The 23183-nt window shown below is 47.4% G+C and overlaps 1 protein-coding gene across 1 annotated transcript; it reads right to left on the minus strand.

Annotated features, from left to right (window-relative positions):
• Nucleotides 1–844: 844 nt before the first annotated feature.
• LOC132080849 (cytochrome P450 3A12-like) lies at nt 845–12976 on the minus strand. Its single transcript, XM_059484200.1, has 13 exons — nt 12864–12976; nt 11937–12030; nt 10785–10837; nt 9588–9687; nt 9084–9197; nt 8425–8513; nt 7693–7841; nt 7081–7208; nt 6701–6785; nt 5893–6053; nt 5505–5731; nt 3905–4067; nt 845–1939 (listed from the first exon to the last, which is right to left on the minus strand). The coding sequence occupies exons 1-13, from the start codon at nt 12932–12934 to the stop codon at nt 1844–1846; spliced, it is 1530 nt and encodes a 509-aa protein (XP_059340183.1). The 5' UTR covers nt 12935–12976; the 3' UTR covers nt 845–1843.
• Between the last annotated feature and the right edge of the window lie 10207 nt (nt 12977–23183).

Consider the following 23183-nt stretch of genomic DNA (forward strand, 5'->3'; position numbering starts at 1 on the left):
CAGCAAGGCCATTAATTCATCCCTGTGACACTGCAGGTGACTTTGTCACCCTCATCTTCTTTGTCACTTCTCAAGGCAGAGGATTTTCCATGCCCCTTGTTATGAACCACTGGGATGGTGCAGGCACTTTTCAGCTGTTTGTCCTCCAGGGGTCTGACTGCCTGTACATTTAGTCCATGTGCTGTGACAAACACCCTGCCTTGACTTTGGAAGAGGACAGCAACAGCTGAAAACAAAGATGGATTGTCACCTTTGGACATTGGTGGCAGAAGGGAGCTGCAGTGCTGCAGGTGAGGAGGGCAGAAGGGCAAGCCATGGCTGCCTGAGCTGCTGGGAATTTTCTAACCCAGCTCATTGATGACTCTCTAGAGAAGCAGCCTCACTCCTCCCCTACACTTCCAGTCAAGGGTGTCTTTCACTGGGGAATTTAATTTGCTGCAGAAAGATTATTATATCCCTTCTGAGGTTTTCTGCTCAATTCCTAAAAATATAGAAAGTAAGTATGAAAAGAATATATAACAACATATGTATAATCTATCTACTTCTATAAAAAGAATATAAAAGAAATATAAAAACTGCTACGTAGTGAATAAAATTCCTTTTGCAATAGGAATCACTTCACACCCTCAATGACTGCTCAGCCGTTCCTTTTGGGCTGTTGTATCTTCAGCTCTGCACCTCCAGGAGCAGCTCCTAGGATTTATGGTACCCACAGGGATTCATCCAGGATAAAAAGAGTTTTCATCACCTGGCCAAAGGTTTATGAGATCCACAGATGGAGTCACTTGTGTATGGAGAATCACAGCAGCAGAGACTGGCATCAGCTGGACACAGAAGAGGCAAGTGAACTTTTTATTGCACTTAGCATTCCTGCAGCAGTTTTTGAAAGAATAATATTAAATTCTAGACTGTACAAAAATTACAAAGTTTGGCAAGATTTTGAATAGGCAAAGGCACCTTTCTTGCAGACAGGATTGCCCAGGACATCTGAAGGCTCTCAGTGCTGCATCTTGCATAATTATTAATTTAGTTAAGTTGGTTTTACAGCAGCCTAATATAAATCAGACTAAAAGGTGTCGTGATAGCAGCATGGATGGTGCCTGTGTTGACAATCCCTCCCATGGCAGGTGGCTGCATGCCCATGATAAAATAAGCAAACAATCAAGAAACACATGTGGGACACTTCTGTCCCACTCTGCAAATCTCTTAGGGGTAACTGCTTCTCTCTGGGCTCCTCCAGTTAACCCATCTGCACTTGGAATCACACAAAAGCCATCTAAAATCATACCAAAATCGAAATAAATCAGCATCAGAAAATCTGCTGCAGGCATTCAGTCCTGTAAGGACGTGACCATTTTAACATTTGTCAGGGTCGTAGCACAGAGCTGAGGAAACGCCCTGGACAACTCTGCATTCCCAGGAGAATAAAACCAGGAGACACAGAATCACCCAGCAAGCAGAGGGAACAGGAGCAATGGCAGCATTACTTAACTATGTGCAATTTGCTCTCCCCATCTTGATTTAAATTACACTGCCAGAAGAGACTGACAGTGTCTGGAATCAAATTGCTTAGAAAAGTGCCTCTTCAGAGAGAGAGAAAAAAACGCCCAAATAACTGGAGTGCAAATGGTCTTGCAAAATGCCTATTGTGACTGGGGACAGCAGGACCTGGGGCTCATGTTCATTAGAATAATGCTCATGAAATTGTGCTGGGCCAAACCCCCATGAAATGGGGGGGGCTGCCCCCCTGACACTCCTGCAGTGCACACATTAACCTTGAATCCTCTCAAGAGCTGGAGGAGGCACCATTAAATAAGAGTCTCTTGCTCTGTTCCTGCTTCTTTCACTTCTTCAGGTCAGCCTGGGCTCTGGGGACCATCTTCAGGACAATGGGCTTCTTTGGCTGCATGAAACCTTTTGAGTCCAGCACCAGTGGGATCTTGAGCAGGAGGGAAAAACAACAAAACAGCCACATCAGCTGGGAGAAAGGACAGACAGAGGACAGACAGGACAACAGGAGCCCTGCACCTCACACACATCCCAGCTACCACTTGTTTTCAATGCATTTCCCAGCTCACAGGTGTACTTACAGCAGGACCATCACTATTGCTCATGCAGAGCAGCCACCAGGAGGTGTTTAACAGCCCTCAGCTCTTGGCCAGACTGGTTGGTGAGCTCTGGCTTTCACGTGGTACAAAGAGCTCAGAGCACTCATCAACGGGCTGCACGTGGAGGGAAGAGCAGCCAGACCCCAGCCAGGGTGCTGCAGATAAATGGGGGCATGCAGTGCCATTCTGTGTAATGCACAAGGGTGGCAGTGCTAAGGGCAGCTAGATCATAATGGAGCTGGAGGAGCAATAAGTTCTCCAGGAAGAGCAAAACTACAACTGCTGCTCAGACCACAAGCATCCTCAACATGAAAGGTTTCCATGGGATAGGCTGGGAATCTCATTAGAAACAACATTTAAAGCTGGTGTTGGAGGAACCATCTTGCAAGGGAGGGAAGGGTGTTTTAAGTCTCCCCCACCAAGGGATGCTGCTCATATCCCAGCTCCCTCTCTCCCCAGCAGGACAAGGGTGACACACCCCCAGCCCAACAGGCCACATTCACCCCCATATCCCAGTAAGCTTTGTTTCAGGAAATTTAAGCAATGTGGCTTGGAGCCCAGTGTGCCATCAGTGGAGCAGTGAGAGGAGGCTGCAGCTTCCATACACATATTCCAAAGGGATGTTCCAGCATGAAATCTTCCCTCCCACTCTGATGTACATGACACCTTCTGTAGAAAAAAAGGCTGAAAGAGCCCCATAAACCTATGGGCACCAATAATACAATACATATTTAACTTGTCTCCTTTTAATTAAAGGCAGTTATAAAAAGAATCAATTTTATGGATTGCAGAGGACTAGAAAAATGTCATTAGACTTGGGGGAGGGTGGATAGGTCACTGCATTGTTAATGGACTGTTAAAGTCTTTCACCTCCAGGTTACCAGTTGAGCTGCAATCTGAATCTGCAGAGATTCCAGCTGAGCACCCGTGCCAAGTAATAATTTAATAAGGACTTTTCTGTTTCTTACAACAAACGTCCTTTGAGTGACTTGTTGCCCCCTCTGCTCTGATTTCCCAAGCTCTCCTCACCAACAGAAAGTAATAATGGCCCAGCCTCTTGCAGCAGTGAGTGCAGGGAGCTGGGTCAGGCTGGAAACACCGTGGTGCTGCCTGCCTGAGGCACAGGAGCTGCTGTGCTCTCAGCAGGGCTGGACTGACACATCATTTCCAACAGCTCCTGCATTTATTTCATGTCAAACACTCCCACCCTGCAAGGCCCATCCCACCAGTACTGTAATGCAGCATTCACTGGGATCCTGGGCAAAACCAAAGCCTGGTGGGATCCTGCACAGCCCCAAAGAGGGAGAGGGTCACCAATTCAAACTTAACCCATTTTGTGCTTGCTTGAAACTCATTTTGTGATTGCTACCCTTTAGGGACTTCCCTGGGTCATAAGAGATGGATTTTGGTGTCTTGGCATGTCCCACAGAGAACAGCCATGTTTGTCTTGCAAAACACAGCTTTGGCACGGGCTATGGGATATTCTCTTCCTACTCTCTGGAGCAGGGTCTTCCTAAGCTGGGTCAAACAGACCAACAGTGCACTGTGGGGGAGAGAGCACCCCACAATTTAGGTGCACCCAAAGACAGGCACAGGACTTCAGGGATTTCAGCCTAAAACATCCCACAAACATTAAATATGCTTCTGTAGAGGCTTTTTAAAAAAAGCATAAGAAGCTTGTACTGAACCCCTTACAATTAACTGAGAAGATTTAAACAGTTATTCCCATGTAACAGTAGGACCATCTCAGAGGGAGTAAGGGGCAGATAATGAGAGACATCACCCCACATCCTCACCGGTGTGTCTTTGCAGGGTCTGAATGAGAAGTTCTGCAACAGGACAACCACAGCCACTTTCACAACAAGATGAGCAAACCTCATCCCTATGCAGTTCCTGGGGCCAGCCCCAAATGGCAGGAAGGTGTAGGGGTCAATGCCCTCTTTGTTCTCTTTACTGAACCTGATTATAACAAAAAAAAAAAAAGAACAAGTTAGCAAGAGCCACTCTGTTGCAGGATGTGTTAGCTTCCAAATCTGAAGTAATGAGGGGTCTGGGAAGGGAAAAGCTTTTTGTGTTTCTGTGCATATTAGAAGCTAAGTCCCTTATTTCTGTCTCAATAGATATGTTATGCCTCTGCTTTCATCCCAGTGCTCACACTTGGTTGTGCAAATCCAGGTGCACTGGGTGTCCTGGGAATACCTGAAATACGCTAATGGATTTCATAAATGCTCTTTTCTCAGAACTCCCTCTCAGCTCCAAACCTGAACCCAGATTTCAAACCCTAAACCACACAGGTCTACAGCTTGCCTGCAGATCAAAGGACTGAGCAAACACAAAGATGGAGTTCTCCCCCTGCGTGACTAAAGGCAGGGCTGCTTTTGAGACATGCCAGTCCAATTCCTTCCCTCATCATGAAAAACAGGGAAGAACAATCAGCTTCACAGAGAAATTTGCCACTGAGCATTTTCAGTAATACTTCTTAGTGATCAGTTGGTTTTCATCTCAGAAAGCTTTTCATTCCCAGTGCATGAGGTACAAACCTCAGCTATGCTAAGTCAGAAGTGAAGTATCTCAGTACTGAGACACCAGCACATCCCTCTGATGCACTCCCAGCAAGGCAAGTGAGCCCTAAAGAGCTCCTGTCCAGCCACCCATGCCAAGTTTGACAACTGGAATAAGGATGTGGCTATGGGAGCAACTGGTGTAGCCTGGCCCACTGCCAGAGCACTTGCACTTGGGTGCTTCCTTCTGAATTCAACACAAGGTAACCACAGGCTTCACAGGTGCTTCTGCCTGATACCACTGCCATGTTTTGTCTCAAAGGTCACCATGTCCCCACACCAGGATTAGTTTCCAAGGGTATTTCAGCTCTTGGTGCAAGGGCAGAGGTCTGGTCCTGCTCTCTCTGGACCAAGCATCAATGTCTTGATGGTGGCCACCTGAAGATTACCAGTTTCATGGTATCCCAGGTCTGCCTTGGGCTATTGCATCATTTTGCAGGGTCTGACAGAGCTCCTAAGCAAAGATTGCTTCAGAACTTGAGTTAAAAATTAAGTTTTATTTTCTACCCATCTTTGCCCTTCCACTGCTGATTTGCAGGGCATTGTGCCAGTCACCCAATGGCTCTTGCTTTAATATCTGGCCATAAACCCCTCAGTGTTACAGCTGCTGGGAGCTGCTCTCACTGTTGCTCCCTTCAATGCAGTTAATTAAATTCCATGCACAGTTTATGGATGTAGATCATAAAACTCCCCTCAGTGTAATGCTGGGACTAGATGTCAGACAATGATAAATGCCTAATTTAAATGTTATAATCATGCATTCCCCACTTTTGCTGCCATTCCCACTCCCAGGGCTGAGGTTGAACATGCTGCTATTCCCCCCTGTGGCCCTCACCTCTCAGGCCTGAACTCCTCTGGCTCTGGCCAGTACTGCGGGTCCCGGTGCAGCACGAAGGCTGGGATCATGACCACCATTCCCTCTGGAATAGTCACTCCATTGAGCTCCACTGTCTGCTTGCAGACCCTCTCGATGCGGCCCCCAGCGGGGTAGAGCCGGATGGATTCGCTCACCACCATGTCCAGGTACTCCATCTGGGTGATGGCCGTGTATGTGGGAGCGGCCTGTGAGAGGAACGGGAGCACTGAGAACACAGCACAGCAACTGCCACCCCTACAGCTCTTCCAGGGCTTCCAGGGAAGGGGAATCTCAGCGCCAGCACCTCTGCCACTCTATTTCCAGCCTGGGTTTGCAAGGCAGGTGGGAACAAGCCCACCCTCTTTACCTTGTTGGGCAGGTGTGCATCGACCTCGTCCTGGAGTCGCTGCTGCACGTCAGGGTGGATGGCCAGGTTGTAGGCTATGTAGCTGAGGGTGGAGCTGGTGGTCTCATAACCAGCAAAGACAAAGATAAGAGCCTGGGCCAGAATCTCCTCATCACTTAATGCTGAAAAAAGGCACAGAAGCACATACAAGAAGCTGAAAATTACAGTAATTAACCCTTTGGAATTCAGGATCCCAGTCATCTATCTAGGTAATGCTACTCCTAGTTACATAATGGTTGGAAAAGGAAGCATCGAGCTTACCCTCTGGTACCACAAAGGGGTGCAGGATGCTGTGCAGTGTGTCCTACAAATACCCTGTCCTGGCACTTCAAAAGTTTAAAAGCATCCTGCCTTGAGTTGACAGATCAGGACTATGCCTTGGCTGAACCTTTATCTTCTTACATTTTACCTAGGATAGGGACCAGAGGTGAGCTCAGAGGTGAGCAAGGTACACACAGCATATGTGCTTTGTGTGCTTTTTGATATACAGGCAACATTGCTGGCCTTCAGTGACAACAAAGTAAGAAATGGGGACAAGGAGATATTCACTCTTTTTGTTCTTTGTTGCACAAACACACCTCAGAAGTTATCTCAGGAAATGAGATACAATAAAAATATGGCTGACCTGTGATAAACATCATTATGGCCCCACTACTAAGACCCCGAATCTTTCATGGGATTAATGACTAAAATCCTCTCCCTACTTCCCTTTTCAGTGGATAAGGAACTACTGCTTTCTGCTGAGAGGAGGACACATCTCAAGACATACTTTTGTCCAAGTTGGTCTCAGCAGACTTGGAGCCATCGTGTGAGTTCTGCGATTCAATCATGAGCTGCAGGAAATCCACCCGGTCCTGGGGAGCAACAGAGGCAGAGAAGATGTGGGTGGGGAGGAGGCAAACCTTGTCCAGCACAAGTCCTTGCTCCACTCACAGCTCATGGCTTCAGTACATTATGAGGTCTGGACTCAAACCCTTCAGGAACACAAATACTTTCTCCAACTGGACCCCCAGGCAGGGTGTGGTTCTGGCCTTTCTTGGGTTTGTGAGCTTGGAGAGCAGGTGCTCCACAGCTTCTGAAGATGCCACCAGATTCCTCCTGCACTCAGGACTTTTCTTGAAGAGAAGAGGCCACCTAGACTGGACTCACCGTGCTGCTGCCCTTCTCCCGTTCCTTCTTCATTTTTGTGAAGACATTCTTGAAGAAGTCCATGACATCTGAGGGTAACAGAGTCACCTTCATCTTTTCCAGCACAGGAGTAACAAAGGGGAACAACACTAAAAGGAAAGAAAAGACCAACACACATGAGCTCAAAGGGGCCCTGAGAAAATCCAAACTGGCCCAAAGCATAGAAAGAAGCAGCACATCTGGACCTTGACCCTTTTTGTTGCCTCCATCTCTTTTTACCTAACCATGGTTGGGATGAAACAGCACTTGAGAACCTCCTCCATATATTACTTTATGACCACAATACCACACTAAAGTGCAGCTCTCTGATAGAGCAGCTCTCTCTCCACCATCTCTGCAAACAGGGTCTCTTCTCATAGGAGGATGCTGCCAACATCCACATGGGCTGTTAAAATCCTGGCTGTGGTTTCCCTGGGGAAATATTTCTGCAGATCTGAGACTGTAAATCTAATCCTGCAGAGTGTTGAGCATCTCCCATATGGCAAAAAGGACTCAAAGCTACTAAGGAAGCTTGCAGAAAATGCAGCACCTTTGACATTGATTCAGGGCTATATGAGATGAGGTTTGTCATACCTAAAAGTAAGAACAGAGGACTTATGAAACTGAATTGGAGAAATTTCTTAATGTTGGTGACAAAGGGGTCATTGGGGTTGTTCATGGAGTCAACATTGACACTGAAAGAAGTGCTGGTCACCACATCCATGCTGTAAGCTCCAAAAATACTGAATAGAGAAGAAGAGAGAGTGAATGAGATGAACCCAATCACAGCAGTAAATAAGAGACCATCTAGGAATAATCCTTGTGAGAAGGAATCTCTCTTAATTCACAGTCCTAGCATAGTAGATCTGTCCTGACCTGGCAGTAACCATCATTTTATTTTTGAAGTATTCCCATTGCATTAATTCCCCCAACTTTTCTAAGCTTCAAAAACCTAAGCTGTAGTTGGAAAGCACTGCAGTCTCAGGTAACCATGACTATATTCTGATTCTCATCTGTAAAAGAGATTGCAAAAATGACATCCAAAAATACTGGACCTTGTGCAGCTTCTAGAAAAACTCTGGGGAATGCTTCCTACCTCAAAATGCATCCCCAGTAAAATAAAATGGGGAAAGGGCACAGCTCTCCCATTTGAGCAGAGCACAGCAAGCCCAGTGCTGAGGAACATACCATGCCCATGACTGCTGTGGAGTTTGCTTCCATAGCTGACAAGGAATCCATGCTGCAGTGTGGAAAAAGCTCTTCAGAGCAGTCCTGTCCCCACACTGAATACAAACCCTTTCCTGTCAGCCCCACACAGTTACTCACTCCTTCGCAGCCACAAACTCGTCATTAGCCACTTTCTTCTCAATGTTTTTCACTAATTTTTCACCATAGTGATTAATGATATGGAACATCTGAAATGCAAACCAAAGCAGAAAGCATGTTGACTCTTTCTCTGCCACCAAACAAGGCTGGGCCACACTGCCATCTGCCACTTGCCACGTCTGGCTTGGGGAGGAAGGGCAAGCAAGGGGAGGGTCTCATTTCCAGGCCTCAGTCACTGCTTTTTCTCATTTTAACAACCTGTCCAGAGAGCTCATCTGACTAGGACTGAGCAAGGCTCTCCTCCAAAAATCCACACACAGCTCCCACTCCAGCTTAGCATCCACTCCAGCTGGGATGAACATGGCTCCTGGGTGCATGGGAAATGGACCAGCCTGGTGTGTTTAGCAGGATGAACATAAAGGCCATAGGACCAACAGCCTCAGCTCGCAATGCCCTGTGTGCTGTTTCATCCCCCATCCCCTTCTCCTGACTCCCTTCCCAGGATGGCAGCCAGACTGAATGGTACCAACAATGCAGGTACTCATGGATGTGGTCCTGGCAAACAGGGTGACTTCTCCATTTGAGGGGAAGGACTGCACTCAGAAACAGCTCAATTCTCCTCCAGCTGTGGATACAAAGTACCAGTGCCTGTGCTTTACCTCCTTCAGCTTCCCACTGGTGAAGGTTGGAGACAGCACTGTACGAATTCTTTTCCACTGCTCATCTTCAGCCACATTGAGGGCCGACTCCAGGATCCCGTTCAGACGAAAGTTCTGCACAGGGGAACAGGAAATAGGTGAAGGTTTACAGTCCCCTTCCATGTGACAGAAATGCAAAGAAAAATCTTCCATGGAGCGTTGGTTCAGCCACTGAAGTCATGTCAGCTCCACCTCAAGCAGCAAACAACAGAAATGGAAACAAAAGTCTAAGAATCATAAATGACATCAGTCCCTAGGGCACATTCAGGCTGATGGCCCAATGTCCCAGCCAGAGTGGCCTCTGCACCTCCCTAGCAGAGTTTTGATGTTGGTACCATCAATAAACTGGGGCACATCAGAGAGCAAGTACTTGCTGAAGGGCTCAGAGGAAACCAAGAAGAAACCCCTTCTGTCTTGCTGCACATGCTCTGTACTGAACAGCAAAGCACAGGACTGGGTACCTACCCGGCGATTAGTAAAAATGCTGTAGCACTCTTTCACCAGGATGTTTTTGATGAGGACGGGGTCCAAAACAGCCAGCACAGGCTGCCTGCCATCATAAAACCTAAGCCAATAGAAATCCACAGTCAGTCCATCCTTCATGGTCAGGTGGAGCAAAAGCAGCCTGCTCTGTCCATGGCCAGAGCCACAGCACAAAGGGTTTGGGCCCTCTGACAAAACAGCTGGAAGGATGAGGCTGGAATTGGTTTGTGATGTAGTGAAAGAGGAGAAAAAGAACAACAGTGACAAACATGGGCAGCGTGAGCATTTCTAGCAATTGTCTGTGGTACTGAAGAGTTGTCAAAGCTGTGTGGGCTTAGCTAAAAGGCAGCTTTTTGCCACAATGTTGATCCCCTGCACTTGGGCTGTCTGAGCTGTTTCCACTACTGATGGCTGGAGACAAGAAACACACATCTAACAATCTACCTGTGGAGGAAAGAGATTTCCTGCCTGGCCTACAAGGCACTGAGAGGCGAAAACCTCATCTGTCTCCTCCATTTTCCAATCAACAGAGACAGAAAAACTTAAAAGTCGTGGTGTGGGCTAAAGGGCAGGGAGCCCTGGGCCACAGCTGAGGGAAGCTGCCACCTTCAAGAAGCTTGCGAACATTTAATCTTTTGAAAAAATGCACCACGTTTCATGAAGCCTCCCAGGATTTTTTGCAGAGCAATTTTGTTTTGGTTTGAGAGGTTCTCAGTGGAAGCATGATAAGAGGCCTCTGCATAAAACAAGCACTGTGCAGGGAGCAGGGAGGCAGGTTGAAAGGTAGCTTGTGCCCCAGCTCTGGGAGAAGCAGGGAGCAAGATGAAAAACACTGTGGCAGCCTGCAGCTTGCTTTCTGCTCCAGACACAGAAGAGCAGCTTCAAAGGCAGGAGGCTCAGTTTGACACCAAGCACTGGAGGTGATTTTCAAAGCTTATGCAAGAAAATGACCCCATAAACTGGCCATCACCATCCCAGCCCCACACCACACTGAAATCCCAGCAGCAGGAAGGCTGGGAGAGATGGGAGAAGACTTTCCCAGTGCTAAACCTTGATTATCCCACACTGTCAGTGCTGGAATTACAGTACTGAGGAATAGAACATCAGTGTAACTTTCTCCATTCTACTCTGGGGCTGTGGAGCACCCCAAACTGGTAGTTTTGTTCTGTAGAAACTCACCCCCAGATTTTTCCATACTTTTCAAAGCATTTCTGATCAAAATTGTGGACTCCCTGGAAAAGAAGAAAGGAGAAATGAACAGTTTGCCAGTGAAAAGTGATCAAAGCAGGCCACAGCTGTTAGCACAGTGCATCCCACAGCCCATTGGAAGTGGCAGAGGTTGAGGCTGGGAGGTGCATGGTCCTCTTAAGCATCACGTAGATGCTTGGGGGACATTTGCAATAGAGAGAAAAAAGAAAGCAGAGATTAAAAAAATAAAAAGGCACTTTCAAGTTCTACCATGCAACCTGATCTAAAAATGTAATGAAGACAAGGTATGACAGGGTATAAAGTTTTAGTCAGCAGAGTTAGGAGGCAGAACTGGATCCCAGAGTGTCCTTTCACCTTCTGCTCAACAAGTTAGAGCTGCTGCTGTCTCGTCCTCATACGATCTTCCTCTGCAGCTACTGAACACAGATTTTTATTTTGTTTCCATTCATGTTTTAACTGATGTTACATGTAACAATGAAACTTACGAGACACATAAGGCTCCTAAACCATTAGTAAGAAGCAACATGGATGATGTGAACCCAGCAAATACAAGTAAAACATCTCTTTTATTGAAGCCAATACACTTATTCTGCATTTGCAACCAGTTACCTGTGGTCAGCTACTGCCTTGCTATTTGATGAGGTTTGGTAGCTTGATAATGTTTGAATTCTATTTAAAAATGCATTTGTCTGGCTTAGTCTCAGGATGGCCCAAAAGTGGTTGAATGAAGCATTTCCAGGGCTAGTTCAGCCTCTTCATGTTGGTGATAAAAAGGGCAAAGAAACATGCAGTTCCCAGAAAACAGCAGTCTTAGAAATCTCTCCAATCCTTTTTTTTTTTTTTGTTGTTTTCAACAGAACTTCAGCTGCTCAAGACCAGGTAGAAACACAGGGAGAAACAAAAAATTTAAATTACAAAGTAGTTTCAAAATACAGCACACCTCATTCAGGTCAGCCTGAACTTTTATGTTCTCTGTGTGTCCAAAGAGCTTCCTACCAAAAAGCACAATTTTCATCTGCCTGAATCAAGGACAAAGGAAAGACATGCCCAAAGAATGGGGAAAACAGCACCAGCCACAAGATGGATCTAAGATACGAGAGAGCAGCAGCTGCTGGTACTCACATGCTGGTACTCCAGGAAAGTTCCTACAAATGGCAGAGGCCGTGGGCCAGGAATGCCCAGCTTCTTGAAGGTCCGGTAGGGCCATATCCCATAGCTGCCAACAAAGAGCATGTGAGAAGCACTTATGCAATGAAAAGAGAAGATATTTCTTCCTAAGCATAGGGGACTGCTCAAATAACTGGTTTCTATCACTCAGGGAAAGCTGAAATTGAGGACCAGCAGCAGCCCTGCTGAGGATACTCTGCAATAAACGCGGGATCACTTGGTGTTCATTTTGATGGAAGACAAGGGCTGAAAGGAGCTGCAGCCCAGCCTAAGCAAACCAGTGTACCTGGGCACCTCCAGGCCTCATTTAGCTGCCCAGCTCAGACAACTGTGGCTCAGGTGACTCAGGGGAGATCTCGGAGAGACTGAGTTCTGAACTGAGGCCTGCCCTTGTGTTTGTCTTTGCAAAGACCTCCTGCGATGCTCAGGTGGCCGCAGTACAGCGGCACGGCAGGGACATAAATTACCACAGCAAAATTAAGTTTTTGCCTGTATAGCTCATTACAGCTCCCCTGAGCCATATAAGCCGAAGTTTTGCCAACAGAACTACTTAATCGGGAGGGTTCTGCTAGCAGCAGCTCCGGCATCACTCTGCGCCGCTCCCAGCTGGCACAGACCAAGGACGCCACGGGCGCTGCTGTCTTTAAACAACCGGAAGTTCCTTCCTGGGAAAAGCTTTAAAAAGTCAAGGATTTCCTTTAATTTCCCTCCCTGCCGAGCCCAGCTCGCTCCTTCCCGCTGGCAGCGGGTTCCCACAGACACCCTGAGCAACCCTCTGTGCCCTGAGGGCAGCGCGGGGGTCCCGGGTGGTTTCAGCGCTAATGAACCGCACTGGCACCGGGCACTTCTGCCCGGTCCTCCAGGGGACCGGCCTCTACTTACAGGGCCACGAGGCACAGGAGGGCGACGAGGAGCAGCCAAGTGACGGGGGAGAGGCTGGGCAGGAGCTGCATGGTGCCCGCGGTCCGCCCGCTTCTGCCGCCGCAGCGCCCGGCCCTGGCCTGTACCCGCCATCACGTGAGGGAGGCGGCGCCTGCCCGCCCGCTCGGTGCCTCAGGGCCGGGCCCCGGGCGCGTTCCCCGGGAGCGGAGTTCTCCGGACCGAGGTGTCGGTCCCCGCTCCCCTGCGGCTGCAAATTGCTGAAAGGGCGCTTTGCTGCCTCTGGAGGGACAAGGAGCTGCTCCTGTGTCCCGTCTGTCCCAGTTCTGGGGGTGTCTGTGCAGACACGCCTTCCCTTGTGCCTCCTCTCCCACCTCCGTGTGTCGTGCCCTGTATCGCCTGTTTCGGCTCCAGGAGGGAACGGGCTGGAGGAGACAGACATGCACCAAACACCTGCCTAGGATGGAACGCAGATCCTCTGAAGGATCAGTCCTGTGGCAGCATAACTTTTAGTCTCACCTGTACCGGTGGAGCTGCTGCCTGAGCCGGTGACCTGTCAGCCGCAGGGAGTCACCCGGGCAGGGCCGTGTGGGCAGGAGGTGCCGCGGGCCGGGCGGTCCCACAGTCCGTGCCCGCATCTCCAGCACTGCCCAGCCTCATCGCCTGGGGATGGATTCCCACATTCACTCTGCCCCGGGCCTTCTCTCTGCGCTCAGGTTGCACAAGATGATGACATTTGGCTTTAGGCAGTTCGGTTTCCCCCTCAGGCACAGACACTGGGCTGGCTGCTTTCTGTCAGAGAAATGGGAAGTGTATGGGGAACACAGTGGAGCCTCAGGTCGGTTTAGTTCCAGCGAATGCAAACACTCTGGGCTGCTGGGTGGGGATGGGTCAGGACGTGGTGTCCTTGGTTCCTGTCACACTGGGAAGAGCCACAAATCTCTTCCTCTGCCCAGTCCAGCACCGTCCCCTTCTCTATGTTCTCTGAAGATGCCAGTAGACCCACAAGGATCCTACATCACACTCACCGGCATCGGACATTACCCCCTGCCTTTGGCACACTCAGCCTTAAGGAACCCCAAGTGCTTCTGCAATTACCTGCCAGTCACATCTCACGTGGCTCTGCCTGCAGGTCAGCAGTGGATTTTGCTTCTGCCCAAACATTTCTTTTGCCTCATAAAACACATGCAGCATGTGCTGAGCTGCCACCGGCTTCAGTTGTGACCTCCACACCTAGGTGGAAGAGCTGAGGAGCAGCACTGCCACTTTTGGTAGGTCAGTGTCTCAGACATCTCCAGCATTGCACAGCCACGATGTGCTCAATGATTCACATAATCAGTGGCTGGCAGTAATCAATTAACCATATTATGAAGGCACATCCCTGATTCCTGCTTCTCCAGGCTGCTCTGAAGAGCTGAGCTGTAGCAGTGTGCTGTGACAGGAACTTTATTCTCCATTTTATGGGATCTGCCCCTTTTAAGACACCTTGAAGCAACTGTACTCGGGGAGTTATCCTTTCTCTTGCATCCAAAGGCTGGTTCTTCTCCTTGAGAGGTCCCATATCAGAAGGACATAAAAAACAGCAGTGAAAGGCAGGAGGAGAAACCAGGTGCTGGAGCAGTAACTCCCAGGTTGGAATTAGCTGCATTTCTTCCCTCACACAAACCCTTTGATTTTCAAATAATTTTTAACAGCTGTTGTGATTTCTCAGTAGGAAGTGGGTTTGTGGTTCAGTATTTTCTCCTCTCTCACACAGAAACTGAAGCAAGGGAAGACTTATGAAGAAAAAAAGAATGTTAGCTAGCCCCTAAAATGTGTAAATAAACTGTGCAGCATCTTTGCATACAAGGAAATTACTAATTTGTCCAAAACAAATTAATAATTAGATTTTTTGTTGGGTTTTTTTTTTTTTTTTTGCAGGTCTCTCAAAGTGCTGTGTCTCTCCAGCTCCCCAGATGTGAGAAAATCATAGTTGATAAAATGTCCACCTCCCAGTCAAAATTGCTGCCATGACTCAGAGCTGCAGGTGGGGCCATTCTGAACACTCGCTGTCAGATAATTTTATACAAATTGCATGTATTAAAGTGGTGCTTTTATCCTTACACAGCTCTTTAGACCAAATGTGGTGGTATACTCTGTACTTACTGAGACTATTTTTCTAACGTGAATATCACTGAAATGGCACCCAGGAGGAATAAAGCAGAGGGAAAGGCTCTCCAAATCATTCTTCTGGTAACATTTAAAGGGGTTTAGCCCTGTGGGCAAGCAAATTGCACAACAGAGCTGCAGGGGAGAGGCTGCTGTGGCATCCCAGCCTCTTGTCTAAGAGAAGGGAAGAAAATTGCCCATTGTCTGGGCTACACAACTCTCGCCTGTTCAAGGCTGGTGATCCAGCAAAAACATCTTGTGATAAGAAACAGGGAATGATGAGTGCTCCCCACTGCACTTGTGCAACAAATGTGCTAAAACAAGTGAAAAATAGCAGCAGTCTGAAAGTTGACATCACCTTCTAATTCACCTCTTTCACAAAAATGTCACTTCCCCCCCACCCCTCCCATTTCAGGTAATAACTTATTAATAGGAGATACCTCCAAGAGAGCTGCTAAACCCCATTGGTAGGAGCTACATCAATGCCAGTGATCTCTCTGATATGCTGGTTATATATGAGAAGGCAGAGCGGGTTCACAGCCCTTGTGATGTTTCTAGGGTCAGAGACCTGTACCTGTGAAGGACCCAGAGTGGTCCTAAAGGAATGTCCTCCTCTGGGTCATGAGCACACATGGCCTCAGCCTCTCTGACATCGCCCTTCTATAGACACCAACACACTGCCACTGCTTTCCTCATAATAACAAATCCCAAGGGCTCTAAAAAGGCTTGCTGGAGCCCTGGGGATGCACACAGTGCTATTAAAAGACTATTTATTCTCATGCCCTGGGGAGAGGAGGAACAACTGAGTGTGACCCTCTTCCCCCACAGCAGGGTGGCCTGTGATAGTCCTGGGCAGCACTGAAGCCATGGCCCTGCCCTCCACGTGATCCCTCACACTGTGGTGGTTCCTGACCTGTTTGTTCTTGCTGTGCCAGCCCGGAAACAATCCCAGTTCAATATTAACTCACACTATCTACCACTCCTCTTTGCAATGGCAGAGTGTTTTCGTGCCCTGGGTACCCTTCCTGTGTTTGTGTCAGTAACCCTGGAGCACAGCACCCTTCTGCTGTGCCAACACAGAGCCAGGCTCCCTCAGAGCCAGGAGGGAACAGGTGGCCAAGGAACAGAGATACCTGAGGATACAAAAGCTGATGGTCACCATGGCTAACACAAACAGAAGAAGACATGAGCTGTGATAACTGGCCATGGTCACCAGTAAAAATGGGACAATGCAATTTAGACCAACTGGAGAGCAGTGACTGAACTGATGGGGCATGGAGGATGATGTTAAAACTCATGCAGAACTTCAGTTTATAAAAGCTCCAAGAGAGAGAAAAACAAAAATTTTAACTAGAGGGTCCCTGAAGGAGAGGTGATTTCAGGACTTTCTGCTCGGTGGGATTGAATGAGGCCGAGGGGAGAGAAGTCCTGCAAGAGTGCAGAGCACTGGTGGAAAGGCCATCCCCAGGAGACAAACACTCCCCTGCATCTCAGGCTCTCTGTTAGAGAGAACGAGACATTATCTTGCAAACAAGATAATGCTTATTGTCTTATTTGCAAGATAATGTCTCGTTAGCTGCTGTGGTACAGACCCAAATGTTTTCCTTTCCTACACATACTATGGGAAGAGTCATGTTGTGACACACACAGTCGAACAGCCATAGCAAAATGTCAGCCCCATTAATAACCAGGCTTTTATTCACTGACTGTCCCATCTTTAACAATTCCCTTCTTATTTTCCTCTCATCCCACAAACGGCATCATGAGCTGTTTATTCCTGGCTCTTCCTTACAAACCTTGCTCTCAAATGAGTCTCTTGAATAGACTAAATGGGAAAGCACCAGATGTATGCCATCTTCAAAGAGCTCCAGCAGCCAGGGGAGGACCAAGGGCTGGCATCAGCTTCTGCCTTCCCTCTCACCAAGCCCAAAACCACACAGGGCTTCATGCCTGGGTATTTCTGAGACCTCTGCAGAGCAAAAAGACCACGTTGTTCCTTTCATCCAGCAATGCTGCTGAATGCTCCTGAAGCGTTGACAGCTGAAACCCATCTCCCTTTCACTCCTCTATAATTTCTGAGCAAGAATGGAAAATTATAAGCCACAGCCAGTGTTAAAGTGTAAAACCAATTCTGGAAAGTGCTGCGTGCACTCCCCGCTCATGCTCGGACACCAGCTCCTCCAAGGACAACTTCTCCTTTGCCTGTCTCACATTGTACCAGAGAACAACTCTGGCTTTTCAGACCTCCCAGCTGGTAGCTCAGTCACACTGCATGAAGCAGCCAGTGCTTTTCAGAAAGTGTCATTGCACCACTTGAAATGACCTCAATTTCTGCTGAGCCGCTTCCAAACCAGAAGTCAAGCCAGAAGCGACAAAAATCATGACATGACCCTGAAACCATCATCTCCAAACACATGACATGCAGCTCTTTCTACCACCATCCCCTTACCTCCAAACCCACCCTATCTCACAAGGACACACATTAGAAACAATCCAGCGTTCTGGAATCTGTTTTGGAGTCAGGATCTCTGTTCAACCAGACCCAGCACTCGGAGCCACATTGCTGCCCAAGGGCAGAGTTTAGCTCATTGTTTCTGTCCCCAGTTCCTGGGTTCTGGGCATTTTTTCTGGACACATGCTGGGTATGCACTCAGGGCAGGGATGAAGCTGTTTGGCTTTTGAGTCATTTGGCATTGTGGACTCCCTATCAGCAGCTGCTGGATGTGAGCCATCCCCAACATGTTCAGGCACAGTCCTTGAGAATCCAAGCAGGTATGGCTGGAGGCTTATCACTCAACCTCACAGGATTTCTCTATTGCAGCTAAAGCCAAGCATTTGGCTGTTTGGATTAACCCTTGCTGGCTTTGTGAAATAGGCTTCATTGAAAACAAGCATCTTTCTCTCACCTTTTAATTTCTTCTGTGGTGTGGAGACAGCTATGGATCAATGAAAGTGTCCTCATCAATCACCCTGGATGTTTTTTGCTGGACAGAGGATTGAAATACTGAATCCTTTCTCTGCCAGTCCTCTCCATGGTGGGGGATAAAACATTTCCCAATTTCCATCAGGTTATGTGAGGTTTAATCCCAGAGGATACAGTCTCCCAGCAGATTAAGTCAGTCTCATAAATACAGCTGAAAATTGACCCTTGTTTATCCCAATTTTCCCACCATCAGCTTCTTTGATGACTCCCCTTGCCCTACTCCTCCCCTGCCCCCCACCTCTGGGGTTCACAGCAATCAGATGTGCTTGTACATACATAAAAAATAACTCAAGATTGAAAGAGTTTGTATTTAAAAGTTGAGCCTTGTACTGTTGGAATTAGACTCTAATTAGGTCAGTTGTGTTCCCCTGGTAGGGTAAGAATGATAGTGTTGGAAAACAGACAATTCATAAAGACCCAAAAATAACTCATTCTGCTGTTTTGTGAGAAAGATGTGTTTTCTTTGCCCTGTGCTGAGGACATTGCAGTCAAGGCCACTTGGGCACACTGATAGCAGCCACACAGACTGTGGTTGGTCCAATAGGCAAAGCTGGCCTGTGCCTCAATTTCCTCCTACCACAGGTGGGATATTCATCCTTCTCAATTTGGCAGGGCTGTGGTGAGGTCACCTGTGCTTGTCATGCATTTTGTCACTCTTGGCATGAGGCCCCAGGTTATATTACACAGCCTCTTTTCCCCATCTTGCCTTTTAGCCTGATCTACACCTTCTGTGAAGTGCACAAAGGGCACAAACTCAGATTAAGGAGGCTCAGGGTAGAGAACAAGTCCTTGCAGCTGCTTTTCTAGGGTGTGTGTCATCAACATAAAAGGTGCACAGAACCCCTTGGAAGTTGCACAAAGCACGAATTACCTTTGAGTGACACCTTGGGTGTTGGTCCCTTCTTCCTCTGAACACATTTTTGTCACCAGCCATGGTTTGCAGCTTCCTTGTTCCTCCACAGGCAGGTGCTGATCCTCTGACTCCACAAGACTTCACAGGTTTCAGCGCTGCTGACAAATTTGCCTTGTAAAGCCTCGAAGAATGACTTCACACATCAGCCTCGTCTGATTTAGGATTATCCTAACTCGTTAACAAATGGTGATGAACGTGCCAATTGCCTACTTAATGAAGGTTTCTACCAGGCTGGGAAGTCAGCGGCCACACCACCTTGGCTTGGAGGGACGTGCCCGGCATTTCTAAGTAAACAAGACAGCAAAGCTAAAGAACTGCTGGAGCACCGTGGAAGTGAACAAAAACCCAACAAAAACCATGTGTTCACGTAAAGTTCCTTTTGGTTTTGTGGGAAATGCAGGTTCGAAATGAAAATAATTAGTGAGGCAACAGGAGGAGAGGAAAAATAATAAAAACAAGAAGCAGGCTTACAAAAGAAAAACAGGAAAGAAAAGGAGTGAAGAGAAAAATAAATAACCCTGGAGCAAAAACGCAGAGGGAAAAAGAGGGAACAAAAGAGACAAATAGCAGGAAAAGGATCAGTAATGAAAGTCCAGATTACTTGATTCAGTCAAGCCACTGCTTGTGCTGTTCAGGGCAGGGCGGGAAGCCAATCTGTTTTCTCTGGTATTGTTTAGGCTACGAATGCCGTGGCAGATTTCCCATCCACTCCCATGTTTATACCCGTGCTCCAATCCTAGCCACAAAAACGTGCAGGGGAAACACATCCCAAGAGGAGTAAGGGCTGGAAGCTGGAGGATGATACACTTTGGAGCCAAATGGCCTCAAAAAAGCACTTCTGCACCTTATGGCAGTTTTGTAGGATAAAGTCTCGTTCACGAAATTCTGTGGTGGGAGGATTTTCATCTTCAAAATGGGTACAGCGATACCTCTGGGTTATTACAAACTCCCAGCTGCAAAGGGCTGCCTGTATTTATACAACACTGCATTATTTATAATATCCTTTCAGGAGCAGGAGAATGAGAGTTCTTTCCTTCACAGTTTGACTATTTTTTTTCTTCCCTTCTCCCACTTGGAACACGTTGATTTCTTGCCCTCATTTCTCCCACCAGAGCTGTAGCTGACCTGACTGTGTTTAGTTTACTTCTCTAGGCCAGATCCTCAGTGGGTGAAAAGCACAACCAACCACCCTGGAATAATAGAGCTGCCCTGATTTTCCCCAGCTGGGAGCTCATCCTGCCTCCCCAACATCTGCATATTTGTGGGAACTGATTAACAACTGCTACAACACTGCTGGCGAAGGGACAAAGGCATAAAAAATGTTGGCCCCATGATGTTCTGTTTCTGAGTGGGCTTTGACTCTCCTGTACTAAGGATCTGAGGAAGTTTATTGCTGCAAAATAATAAAATATTTAAGACTGATCAAATTTTGTGTGGAAACTATTTGAGAGTGTCAGCTTTGCTGAGAAGCAGCACGGGTTGTAAGATTTTACAGTCCAGAGCAAACAGGGAGGAATTTCAGTCCGTGTTACATTCTCAGTGTCCTGAGCTGTTAACTCGTGACTGTGTTGGCAAGGCACCCAGAAACTTCTTCAGCAACAGAAGAGTCTGGAAAAATCCTTTTTTTCCCCTCTACAGAACAAATGTACCAGGGACACAGATATTTCCAAAAGGGTTCTTTTAATCAGAAGCAAGTTTGCAAAAGAAGAAGTAACTTTCTCATATAAAATAGTGGAGTGGTGAAGGTGAGGCTAACAAGAGGTGTGGAACAAAAATCCAGGGCAAATCTCCAAGGAGACACTGAATTAAAAGCAATGATCTGATAACCGGAGTACACCGCAGGGTAGCTCAGACACAGCTGTGGGAGGTGGTCCTACCCCACAGCTGACAGCAGATACCAAACCAGAGGATGGACTCCAGCCCGAGAGAGGCAAAGTGACCAGCTACAAACTCACCAGAATATGGGGCTCTTGCACCTTTCTGCTACCTGAGAGCTCCCACTGCACTGTGACAGGCCCCAGCACGGCCCAGGGGTGTAATGACATCAAGGGAGCCCTGGTGGCACTTCCCACCTGCAGAATGCCACCATTCAGTGGTAGCAGAAATTCCCAAATCTAATGAATTGGACACAAATGGGAAAACACCTTGATATAAAGCTCTGTAACCCCAATCCAGTCTCTGTATCCAGTGATTCAAGCCCCAAGAAAGTGCACAGTGATCAAACAGCATTGAAATAATGAATTTCCTGTCAAGTCTTGAGGCCCCAAGGCCATTTAAAGTGGGTAAGTGGCAGCTTTGAGAAGATAAAATTCTGAGTCAGAGCCTGAATCTCAAGTGCTAATGGTACTTCACTCCTTGTTCAAACAAATCTCACCTGTCCCAGGTGTCACGTGTGTGCTTATCCATTGTGGCTCTCTGCTGTCGGCAGGGCAGACTCTCCAACTGCACAAAGTGCAAGGCAGCTTTCTTTTTCTGGGAGGGCAGGGTGGGACAAAAGGAGTACAGAAATACGAGGAACAGAAGGGTCTGGAAGTGTCCGAGGCCAGGCTGGATGGGGCTTGGAGCAACCTGGTCACAGTGGAAGGTGTCCATGTCCATGGCAGGGGGGTTCAAACAAGGTGATCCTTAAGATCTCTTCCAACCCAAACCATTCTGGGATTCTATGACTTGTCAGGTGGAGCCATTTCAGGCCCATCATGTTCAGTCTTGGGGTGAGCATGCTCCTAATTCAAGGGTAGTTTCTATAAAGAGGTTTCAATGGGTTTTGTAGAACCACATCATCCATCACATGTGTGGCTTTGCTTGAACACCACACCAATAAACCTTTGCTCACCTCCAGTAACCTTGTAGCTTCTAGGAACACCTTGATAATGTGTGGATTCCACATGTGCTGATAACAACCTATAAAAGCAACCTAAGGAATGTGACTGAACTAGCAGGAACTCCAGGCTGAGTGGAGCTGTCTGCAGTACAACCTGCCCATGTCCCAGCAGCTCTGTGGTTCTTCCTTTCCAAACATCACTCCTCATTGCATGTGTCCTCGCTGCTACTGGTACAGGAGATCAGCAAAAACAGGAAGTCTTGGCATCTTGGTCACTCTTACACAGCACAAGCTTCTGAACTTCAAGATTTCTAATGCCTCTGCCAGAGGTTATCTTTTTAATGATGTTGTTTGCTTTCTTTTAAAGTTTCTGATAAATTGCTTTTCTAAAAGGATTTTTCTCCAACAACTTGTCCTGTATATCTGAAAGCAATGTGTGGGAAAAGACACCAGTATATATATATACTCTGTATATATACTCATATATATACTATATATATATACTCTGTATATATACTCATATATATATGCTCTGTATATATAAAGACCTCTCTCCTCCCTTTTTGGAAAGCAGATTAGATAATCTTTGGATGACCCAATGGATTTCTTGAGGGAAGCAATGGCAAGGATAATAAACGCATCCTCATGTCAAGATCTTTAGTCCAAACAATTGCTACACAGCTTCTGGCAGAGACCTTGGTATAAGGATGAAAAATGAGATCTTGGCCCATCTGCAAAACATCACTGGTTTGAACACTCAAAATGAAGAGGGAAAAGAAATCCTTTTAAGTAATAGATTAGTTTCTTTTCTGTGTATTTTTCTTTCTTCTCTCCAGTCATGCCAACTGCTCCCAAAAGTGGGATCACTGGCCGAAGTGTGATTCCTTTAGTAACTGCTGATGAAAGCCTTTGCTCTCACCTCTCCCCGCCCTCCCCACGAGGGCAGTCCACGAGTGACTCCCAGGGCAGGAAATAAGAGACTGGCACTGATGAAAGCAAAGGAGTGCCCTCTCCTGTCCCTTGTCACCACTGCCATTTGTACCTGCACAGTGCTGGCCCTGCCCAAATATCAGAGCATTAAGAGGCAGGAATAGAAAATACTCCACCCAATGGTGTGGGTCATGGTGGGGACACACCATGTGTGACCCGGATTTTGGGGGGGATAAAATGCTCTACTCACAGTGGGCTGGAACAGCACAGCTCCTTCATGTGTGCACTTTTGCATGTGAGTTATGACAGGGACAACTTGACGTCTGGGGCTGGGGGCATTGCTGACAGTGGTGACTGCTGTCACCTCAGCCCTGCAGGGGGTGAAGACTTGGGCACTTTTTACCTGCAGGAGACTGGATATTGTTATGGCTATTGCATGAAAAACAGCTCCTATTAAACCATTCCCTGAAATGTCTCCCTTGGTCATTTCATGATGCTGCTTTTATTTTCCAGTAACAGTCACCAAGA

The sequence above is a fragment of the Ammospiza nelsoni genome, chromosome 17, assembly GCF_027579445.1.
Source record: "Ammospiza nelsoni isolate bAmmNel1 chromosome 17, bAmmNel1.pri, whole genome shotgun sequence".
NCBI lineage: Eukaryota > Metazoa > Chordata > Aves > Passeriformes > Passerellidae > Ammospiza > Ammospiza nelsoni.

Excerpts from the sequence above, each read along its gene's own strand:
- LOC132080849 (XM_059484200.1), bottom strand. The coding sequence starts at position 12,934 with ATGCAGCTCCTGCCCAGCCTCTCCCCCGTCACTTGGCTGCTCCTCGTC. Across the intron at positions 7,209-7,692 it reads TCCTCTGTTCTTACTTTTAG|TGTTGTTCCCCTTTGTTACT; the intron begins GTATGACAAACC and ends CTTTCCTTTTAG. Across the intron at positions 6,786-7,080 it reads GGGAGAAGGGCAGCAGCACG|GACCGGGTGGATTTCCTGCA; the intron begins GTGAGTCCAGTC and ends GTTGCTCCCCAG.